This window comes from Bidens hawaiensis, unplaced genomic scaffold (genome assembly GCF_021521415.1).
Source record: "Bidens hawaiensis isolate Kalapana, Puna unplaced genomic scaffold, B.hawaiensis_p1.1 tig00036282_1, whole genome shotgun sequence".
In the NCBI taxonomy this organism is placed as follows: domain Eukaryota; kingdom Viridiplantae; phylum Streptophyta; class Magnoliopsida; order Asterales; family Asteraceae; genus Bidens; species Bidens hawaiensis.
This window is the reverse complement of record NW_027496315.1, coordinates 20,351-31,340: the sequence shown is the minus strand read 5'-3', so window position 1 is coordinate 31,340 and position 10,990 is coordinate 20,351. Positions and strand designations below refer to the sequence as shown.

At 36.1% G+C, this 10,990-nt stretch overlaps 1 protein-coding gene across 3 annotated transcripts; it reads left to right on the top strand.

The window, feature by feature from the left end:
- Positions 1-7,028: 7,028 nt before the first annotated feature.
- On the top strand, positions 7,029-10,326 carry LOC143588254 (AT-hook motif nuclear-localized protein 5-like). Of its 3 annotated transcripts, none has more exons than XM_077069314.1 (6): positions 7,030-7,309; positions 7,542-8,143; positions 8,422-8,489; positions 8,615-8,746; positions 9,393-9,554; positions 10,075-10,326. In XM_077069314.1, the coding sequence occupies exons 2-6, from the start codon at positions 7,621-7,623 to the stop codon at positions 10,180-10,182; spliced, it is 993 nt and encodes a 330-aa protein (XP_076925429.1). In that variant the 5' UTR covers positions 7,030-7,309; positions 7,542-7,620; the 3' UTR covers positions 10,183-10,326. The 3 variants fall into 3 exon arrangements, with proteins under 3 accessions (XP_076925427.1, XP_076925429.1, XP_076925428.1); XM_077069313.1 differs by having other exon boundaries at positions 7,212-7,309; positions 7,435-8,143; XM_077069312.1 differs by having other exon boundaries at positions 7,029-8,143.
- The last annotated feature ends 664 nt before the right edge of the window (positions 10,327-10,990 follow it).

The following is a 10,990-nucleotide window of genomic DNA, read 5'->3' as shown; positions in this document are numbered from 1 at the left end:
TATATATATATATATATATTTATTTATTTATTGGGCTACAACATCATTAATTAATTATACCCTTAAAACAAAAACTCATCATTTGCTGATTGGACGTCACATAACGCAAATCGCCTCATTTTGTAGCTCATCCACTACACATAGCCTAAAAACCTAATGTGTTTTATTTTCAGGAAAAAAGAATGGTGTATTTTTATATATATGGTTCTTTTCGGATTCCATCGGTGTAATTATATTTCGTTAGTGATACTCTAGTAGTGAAACAATCTAATATTATATCTAAATATAAGCATAAACGTTCTCTTCCTCAGAGAAACAACTTGTCATCAAACCCATATGAATTTTCTATTATAACTCTTGAATCTATATATGGTGCTCAAGTAATCTATTAGAAGTTGAGTCATCTCTGCTTTGAGTATGTGAGACCATATGTGATGATTATAAGATTTTGTGGACAGTACCATTTTTAAAGGTGTGTATTTTCTCGGATATGTAACGTTACATCTGCATTTATTCATCGCCATACAAATAAGGACCCAGAGGCGATAGACTAGCATACAGTGGATTCAAAAATATGAAAATTGTAACTATTACTATGCTTATAAAGTTATAAGAATGTAACGTTATTTGAAATTTTGGTAGTATCTGATTTAAAATCTTATCGAATACTTTATTTTAAAATATAGTGGCATTCAAATACTTTATCAACAAAGACTGGAAACAGAATCTGGTAAAAAGTTGGTGCTAGTGCAACTACTAACAAGAGTTTTAATAAAAGAGAATAGTAATCTTTATATTTTTACATGGGATTGATATTAATCACGTGGAACATGCTGGAAATTAAACAAAATGTTTATAATGAAACTTTTAACTTGTCTTAGCCCCGTCTTTTTCACTATCGCCCACCCAATGTATTCCAACGACATATCGTCGGCATAGAGTGACATGACCTAAAATTATGAAAACTAATTAATGGCCCATGGCCCTATATATTTCACTTTCTTGCATTAATTTTTCATGAAATATGTTACGAAGATAGAAACACCCCACAATGTCAAAACTTTCATTCACCTTGACCGCTATAATAGTATTTTTTTGAGGTCTCTGCCTGCATAACCACTACTACCATAGAGGACAATGGATATGAAATCCAACAGGCGTGCCCCAAGATCGCGGAAAGGTGTGATTGTTGTGGGTACATTGAGTACATGCCCATTCCTGGTAAAGCAAGTAATGGGACATCACTTAAACCGAGCTGTTGTGCCAACCTAGTCCTTGTACCTAAGGCATGCCAGTGTGATACGATCAAGCAGGCGTTAGACAGAGCTAAGCAAAAAGCTAGTAATGAAACTTACAAGACTGCAATGCTGCTTGTAGCTACCAAGCTCCCCACAAATTGTGGATTGCAAATTAAGAATTGCTAACTCGCAGGCCCGAAGAAATAAATAAGATGATAGTTAAAATCAATGTAATGTAAGAATAATCATCGTCATTAATTAACATCTTTTAGTTTGTAACTCGAAGTGAAATCCTTGTAACAAAATAAATTTACGTACACATGACAAAATTTATGTTTTAATAATCGAAACTATGATGAACTAGCTAATAATTTGTTTTTGACGAATAATTTGCAACAATCAGAAGAACATCAATGTGAAATGACAACAAAGACAACATATGCATTTTGTTTAGTTTATTGATTCAAAATTAATGAAACCTACGCAAATGACCAGTATCATAAAATTCTAGTAAAGAAAGATCTAATGACTTATCGATACCCAACGTAAAGTGTACCTCGCGACACCCTCGGGGAGTCACCATTCTTGATGAGGTTTGCCCCCACCATCCTGAATGGTAGAGGAGTGGCTCTGATACCATTTGTAATATCCCAACTATCATTGCACCATTGTCCACTTTAGCCGGGTTGAACCATCATCGCCTCAAGAATTTGCTTTTGGATGCCCAGGTAGAGACTTACCTGAGCACGCTTAACTGTGGAGTTATCTTCTCATCCACTACTATTAAGCGCCCAAAACGTGCGACCATGGGGAATGTATGCACCTCCTTGTAAAGAATGCTTCGTTCTCCTCCCCAACCTTAGGGGTCCATCGTCCTCATATGAATTGGAACTACCGGTCCGGCCTTGGTTTTGATACTATTTGTAATCTTCATCCCCTAATACCACCAATATTGCCCGCTTTGCCCACGAAGAGCTCACAAATTGTTTTTGGTTGTGTAGGTGGAAACTTCCCAAGATGCCACCCATCCTATCACTGCTTCCACCTAAGCACGCTTAACTGTGGAAGCTCTCCTCACGTCCACTAGCATTAAGCCCAAAACACGCTAGTGATTTAAGACACGAAGCATTTACTTATGAATCAAGAATCTCGCATGTCCACGGACGATGTAGGATTTACTTAGGGTGTTGCAATATATCCCTTATGGGAGGAATTTTCATGGTGGGCGTATTATAGATTCCTTTGAGAAGGGTCCAATTGTTGTAACGGATTGTAGCTTCCGACATGAAGGATTCAGTATAGGCTGTTTCCTACGAGGTTGCGGTTGTGTCTTCGTGACTTGCCATGGTTGTACAACTGGCGTGTTATAGTTGGAATGATGATGGTCATTCGTGATGTTCTAGTGCAAATTTGTACAAACACTAAATTTATAGATGTGCATGAAGACAATATGAAAAGTTTATAGACGAGCTAGGGTGACTTTGACTTCAATCCAAAATTTGGATTTAAAGAGCAACCAAGGCAAATATAGGCTTTGAAATATGTTACTTGATGTTTATAAATCATTAAAATTCACAAATCATGATCACATATAGCTAAATTCAAGAATTAGTTACATGTTTACTTGGTGATTTTGGCATAAACCGACCCAAATTGAGTGTTTAAAGGAAATTAATGTTTTAACCAATTATCATTTTAGAAGAGTTAGTCAAAATATTAAAATATCTGAGCATGGTCTTAGAAGAGGAGAATTCATGTAGCCCATGGGGCTTAGTTACCATGGCTTTATGAAAAGAAGAATGTTGTTTCCCCTAGGTCATGTGGATGATTTTAGTATGCTTATGTAGTTAATTCCAATAGTTGAGACATATACGAAGAGTAAGGTTGCACGATCATGGTCGCTAAAAATCCCTTCATGAATGATGACTAAAAAGGGTTGTATGTTACAAACGTAACTTATTAGAATGCATATTATTATCGTAGTACATGTTGATATCGGCTTGGCTTCGTCGACAACCTAAATATGTTGTGATAGACACACACGTCATTGCATATCGTGTACCGTTGTGAAGTAGTGATGTTTTACTTATTAAAGCGAGCAACTAATACTAAATCATTGAAATGCTTGGTTATATTGAAAACACTAAATATTTATTTAAGCATTAGGAATTAAAAAAATATTAAATAAATCATTATTAATCCATTGTAAGGTCCCGTTACCGGTAGCCCTTTTGGTGTTAGATTTACTCATAAACACAGTTCTAAATATCAGAGTTAATTAAAACTTTACGCGAAATATAAAACTTCAACCATAAAACATTACATAACTTTCAAATCTGGTCTTATCAAACATTCATAGCCATTTAAAAAGAAAACATAGTTTTTAAAACATCATAACATGTCCATGAGACGCCAGTGTCTTCAATTCGATGCCATGTGTCCATCATCAAGCGAACTGTCTCATCCTACTCACCTGCGTGCATACTAAAAGTCAGCTACGCTGAGTGAGTTCTAGTTAATCACACATAATACAATACATACGCTTACCTTCCATTATGCACCCGAAGATACATAATAATCACTTTACTAATCTATTTTCATTTCATAAGTTCATACATACGTTCGTACTTTATTACTTTCATACTATATAAATTACCGTCCTTTTATATCTCGGATATTATTAGGGTTCGATCCCTTCCTTTTCTATCTCAGATATTATTAGGGTCTGGTCCTTCTTTCCTGTCTATCTCAGATATTATTAGTGTCTGATCCCTTTCTTGTATATCTCAGATATTATTAGGGTCTGGTCACTTTTTACTTCTCTATCTCAGATATTATTAGGGTCTGGTCCCGTCTTCTCTATCTCAGATATTATTAGGGTCTGGTCCCTCTTTCTTCATCTTCGTACATACTGCCTTTACATACCCATAACATACATACTTTCTTTAATCATTCATACATATTCATATATTGTACGTATATCAATCATACACATTCATCTATCATAAACATACCTCCCTTGTTGGCACGTGCAATATCCGAAGATCGTTCACGTACCGACAAGCTTTCATTCACATTTAAGATATACATACATAACATATAAACCATATAAGGCATACACTTACCAATTAAGGTAAGTGTATTAACTATCACATCGAGTATGCACACAGCCCCGAAAACATAACAAGGAAATGGGGCTAGAAACTCACCTGAATCCTGTTACGCTCTCCGTTAATCGTTATTCTCTTCTTGAGCTGGGCACGGCTAACTGTATAATATTTACATGTATCAATTAACTACTACTATTCATATTGTATTTCTATCTTTATATAACCCACAACGAACAGGGGTCCGGGGGCAGCACCCCTGGCAATGGGGTCTAGGGGCGGCAGCCCCTAGCAGGGTCCAAGGGGCAGAGCCCCTGGCTGGGGTCGAGCTGTCATGTCAGCTTGGAAAAATTTTATTTACATTAACTGTCTTAACACATTTTTCATAAGGATTTTAATTTATTTTCCAGTTCGTTAACTCATTCTTCATAACGAACTAAGTCTAATTCGCTATCCAATTCGTTGCGTTGTATTTATGAGCGAACATAAACGTAAGCCAACATACATGTTAAGCGAACTTAACAGTCAGCGAACTTACATACAAGCGTAGTTATATGCAAGCGAACTTATATGAGGCGAACTTAACTGTAAGCGTACTTATATACAAGCGAAGTTATATACAAGCGAACTTAGCATTAGGCGAAGTTTGCCCCAAGCGAACTTAATCAACAGCGAAGTTGACATAAGCGGACTTGTACTACGAACTTGCTTGGCGAGCTTGCTGGGCGAACTTACTGGGCGAACTTCCTTATAGCGAAGTTACTTAGTTGCGAACTTACGCCATAAGCGAAGTTATACAACAAGCTTGCTGCTGCTGCCAGGGTTCGTTTCGCCGATCTAAAACACGCATTTTGCAACCCTTGTTCACTTATTATGGTTCGGCCTTAGCCCCAACCGTTCCCTCTACCGATTGCAGCCCAAGCTTGACCCGAACGAATCGTAAAGTTTGATCCTTTAAGCTAAAACGTTCCAACTAGGATTAAGGGTTCATTTAATCGAGCCGTTTCCATTTTCGGGTTTGTTTCACTCATGTTTATCATCAAGTTTACAACTTTACGTTTCGTTTATACCCGATCTACTCTCGTTCTAAGTTTCAAGGCTAAACGCTAATAAAAACGTACCTTTAAAGGGTCAAGAACATACCTTTAGTGCTCGTTTGAATCTCGTTTAACTTGTTTATGCACTCTAGATCTTGTATATAGCTCATGTAATAAAGATCTAATACAACTAACGTTTGTTTGGCCTCAAGTCCCTCTCGTCTCTCTCGGTTGTGTATATGGTGGTGTGTGTGTTTGGAGTGTGTAGGCAATATGGATGGATGGAATGTAGATTAGGGTTTTAGGGTGGTTTAAGGGGATATTTATATCCCTTAAAGCCCATGGACCTAGGGCCCATTCCCCTTAATCCATCTTAATTAGTCCAAGTCCATGATCTTTTCCATATTAGATGCTAGTTAATATTACACACGACAATTTAACGCCACTTTCTTTATTTATTATTAGAATATTTAGGATGTTACATCCGTCACCATATCATAAGGAGTTAAGAAACTATAATGAGATAAATTTAAGGGAAAATTCCATAGTGACCCTTTTGAAGAGAGATAAAATCTAAATAGCCCAATTTTTTCTTAAAATCCGGAAATAGCCTTTCAAATTTCACCTGGGGCGCCACATTGGGAATCGATTCGACGAGATTTAAAATCATTTGAATCTTGTCGGCTCCGTTCAAATTTGAAGTAATCTTGTCTTTCGATGTCAAATTTTAGAAAATCTTGTCTGTTTCGTCCATTTTTTGAGAAATTTTTTTTTGACCTTTTCTTTAACATATCTCTCTTCTCACCTCTCTCTTTCCATTTTCTCTCCATCAATCATCTTCACCATCTTCCTTAAAAATAAACCTCCAACCATATAAACCAGATTAGACTCTGGTGACGTTTGAACTGTTTTCGATGAGCACAAATTGAAGCCAATGGACGGATTTATCGAGCTTTGATTTGTGCTCGCTGGAAATGGTTCAAACATCACCAGATTCCAAACCGGTTTAGATGGTTGGAGATTTATTAAGGAATATGATAAAGATGATGGAGAGAAAAGAGAAGAGAGAGAAAGATAGTGTTAAAGAAAAGGACCAAATTTTTTTTCAAAAATGGACGAAGCAGATGAGATTTTCTAAAATTTGACCTCGAATGACAAGATTACTTCAAATTTGAACAGAGCTGGCAAGATTCAAATCATTTTGAATCTTGTCGGATCGAAACCCAATGTGGCGCCCAGACGAGATTTGAAGGGCTATCTCTGGATTTTTTTTTAAAAAAATGGCTATTTAGATTTTTTCTTTCTTCAAAAGAAAGGTTTACTTTGAGAATTTTATCTAAATTTAAACTAATAAGCAGTTATTAATGCAATTAGTTTGATTAGTAACTTTATTGACTTATATACTTTGAAGATTAAACAAAAGAAAGTTGGTTTGAATAAAAACAAAGAGAAAATTAAATGTAAGTTAATTAAGCATAAAAAATAAACAAAAATATCAAACTTAAAATCACATTAGACCAATTTTAATGTAAAAGATATCATATATTTGTATAAAATTTTAATGTAAAAGATATCATAGACATAAAAGAAAGTCCTCTTTTTCAAAATACCATATCTTATGACATTTTCTGCCAATCTAATGCATATAATATGATACAGTCTTCAAAAAACAAATCTCATAAGTTTCAGAGGTTTGACTAAGGTGGAACATGTGATGACTTTTTGCAGCTAATTCCTTTAATTTTAATTTTTTATGCATTAAATAAAAAGGTTTTGTCACATGTAGTTTGTAGTACTATATAATCCAGAAGCCCTCAGAACCCTTTTCACTTTTGTCTTTACCCTTGTGATCCTATTTCTCTTTCCCTTTGTCATTCCATCTGCCATTTTAAATCTAGGGTTTTTCAATTTCACTTAAAACACACAGGTTTGTCTGCCCCAATTGCTTTTCTTTTTCTGCATTCTCTCAATTCAATTCAAGAACCTGTTTCTTGGTGTAAAGCTTGCATCTTTATAACAAAAGATTCAATCTTTTTGTGGTTTTTTTTTCAGTTTTGAGGCTAATCATGACATCCCTAGCTGTTTCTTGAAAAGCCCATGTGAAATATTCATAAAGTTTGAATTTTTATTTGTGGGTTTTGCTCAATTTTGGTTTTTAGGTGGAATTTGTAGGTGGGTGTTGCCAATTTTGTGTTAGATTTTTGTGGGTAGGTTGAGGTTGAATTAGTGAGTAAATGCATGGATGGAAGGGAAGGAATTCCATCTTTTTATCTCAATGGGCGGTATAGCGGGTCGGGTTCTAATGTCGGGTCAGGTAATCAGGGCGGAGGGTATCCAATTCCACCGCCCGGTTTCAAGACTCAGTCAAACCCTAACTTATCCCCACATGGTCATAATAATATGAGGTTAGCACCATCAGTAGGTTCATCATTCCATTTGGAACACAATACACCACCACCACCAACATCATCCAATTTCCCTCATGGGTTTAACATGGACGGTGGCGGCAGTGGTGGTGGCGGTGCGAGTGATGACGGTGGCGGTGCAGCCACTGTTCCCACACCTGGAAGTGGGAGTGAGGTTGTTGTGAAGAAAAAAAGAGGGAGGCCTAGAAAGCAGCATGCCCCTGATGGGGCCCACATGGCACTTGCACTAATACCTGCACCCTCGGTTGCTTCACCTGATTCAACCACACCGACACCAATGAAGAAAAGGGGGCGGCCTTGCGGTAGTGGAAGGAAGCAACAGCTTGCAAATGTTGGTATGTTTATTTTATAAATTGGATTTGTGTATATTGTTTTTACTTCAATGAACTGTGATTGTGCATGTGTTGGCTAGTAAGTAGTTAGTATTATCTTGTTCTAAAAAAGCTGTTGTGAATTAACTTTGAAATGTACAAGTTTTTATCACGGGACAATCTTATTAACCTAAAAATATTATATAATAATAATACAATTCAGTCATAAATTTTACTTTTTTTTAATAATATCTCATTCCTTGTAATTTTTCTCATTGTTTTCTTGTTTAAATGATGTTTAGGTGAATGGATGCATAATTCCGCAGGATCGGCTTTCACACCTCATACCATACATATATCGGTTGGCGAGGTATGTGAAAATAAATACAACAATATTATTACAACTTATGTTACGATTGCCAGAAAAAGATTGAAACTTTACGTGAATCTTGAATTTGAAACTTCATAAGTTTATTGTGAGCTTGTGTGTGACAGGATATTGCAGAAAAGATACTATCATTTGCACAACAACGGCAAAGGGCTCTCTGTGTCTTGTCAGGCAGTGGTTCTGTTTCCACCGTGACGTTACGCCAGTTTACAGCATCTGGTGGCACTGTTGCTTATGAGGTTTGACCAGTTAACACAATTCATCGCGATGCAAGTTTGGAATTTTTATTGCACTGTTTTCTAGCCTAAAATATAGATGTGGAAATTTGGGTGGGTTAGGTAACAGAGCAAACATAAATTTTCGGCATGGATCACAACTGGCTGGGTTGGGTTGGCCTGAACACTTTTTGTCTACAAACTACAATTGTAAAACCTTTTATAAACAAATATTTATAAAAAATGGTATTTGTGAGTCGAAAATGTACGAATGCATATAAACCAGTTTCATTGTTGTAATAAAATCTTAAGTTTTAAATTTTTGCTTAAAATACCAAACCAAATTAACTTATGATGCAACACAGTGTAAAAGTAAAATAAAAAAATAAATGGGTTAAAAGGGTGAACCCATGAACCCACGAACCCACCGGGTTGTCACGAACCTCGGAACATGACCCATTTAGCTAAATGGGTCGGCAAGAAACCGACCCAAGCCTGTTTATACTAAACTCAAACCCGCACATTTCGTGTTAGGCTCTTGTCGTGCCAGAAATTTTTACCTCTATTTGACACGTTTAGAATAAAACATAACCTGCATGTTTTGACCTAATTGATCCCTGTTAGTCGATTATAACTTACATTGTTCTCTAAAGTCTAAACCCATGTGTAGGGTCGGTTTGAGATACTATGTTTGTCTGGTTGCTACCTACTTGCTGAAACCGGTAGCCCTCGCAACCGAACCGGTGGTCTTAGTATTTCTGTTTGTAATTCTGATGGTCAAGTGATTGGCGGTGCAATTGGTGGTAAACTCATCGCCTCCACTCTAGTCCAGGTATCATCATTTTCACAGCTCTTTTTATTTCACTTCATTTTTCACCACATCACAATATTAGGGCTCGAGCTCGAAAAGCCAGCTCAGCTTGGCTCGCCTGTTTTAACAAGCTGAAAAGTTTAGCTCAAGCTCGGCTCGTAAAAAGCTCATACCGGTTCGTGGCTGATCGAGCCGGCATGCTAATTTTATTTTTCATTCTTTTACACACATTGATTTACAGAACACAAAAAAATAATTTTCTAACATACATAATACCAAACTTGTAAATTGTGAATTATTTTATTATCTTTTATTTTTTGTTCAGATTCAAAATATTTCATGTATTATTTTGCTTCTTTTCTAAATATTTTTATATGTGATTATAGTTATAGTTATTATGTATATTCAACTTTTGGCTTTAATCTAAACGTGCCAATTAAGCGAGCAAGCAATGAGCCGAATGAGCTTTTATCGAGCAAACTAAGAGCGAGCCACGAGCTTTTTGAACAACTCAACATCACACATTCTTTTATGGTGGCAGGTGGTGGTTAGTAGCTTCGTGTATGGTGGTGCAGAGTATCCTAAAGCAAAGACCGTAACTGAGCCGCCCTCGGTAGATGAAAAGAGTCCAGGAGTTCAGCTTAACTAGGCGTCATTGTTTAGTGTTGTGTGTTGATGTATTTGTAGCAACAAAGTTCACATCTTTATGTTGGTGTAGCGGTAGAACTTTTGTTTTTTTAATTATTGGGTAAATCTTGAAATGCAGCATTGGTCAGCATTGGTCATCTGTAGTTTCATTTTATGAATTGGATTGAAAGTTGTTTTCTTTAGGTTGGATTATGTTTATTTCTGGAGTTTGTTAAATGGAAATTTAACAATTTGTTTCATGTTTCTTGAATCTCGTGTGTTTTATTAGGTCTACCGAATCATATGACATAAAATTTAAGATTTGTATGCCATTATCATTCACAAAGCTTGAATTCTACAGGAGATCTAAGAGTTTCTGAGTGTTTGAAAAAACAAAACCAAGGGTATTTTTGTCTTTTACTCTAAAAGTTTTCGCCTTTTTATTTCAGAGTTTGAAAATGTTGTAGCTTTATGCTGATTCAGTTCATCAGTGGTTTGTTACAATAACATATTTCACAAAAGTTTGTCCTTTTGGCTGAATTTTGAAAATGTATTAGCTTTTGCTTATCATAGTAGTTATATTTAAGCCCACTGTCACAAAGAGCCAATAACACAGTTGACTGTAAGCAACTTTTGGAGATTTTAAAAAGCTTCAAACATTGCCTATTAGCCTGGCTATTTTTATTAATAAAAAAGAGCAAGTAGGCTGCAAGAATATTTGAAGGAATGACAGTGAAGAATGTGGTACCACTTGGACTCAACATTAGCAACAGTGCAACTTTTCCCTTGTAAATGATAACTAAATAGAAAGCCGAAAACAATACCTTAAA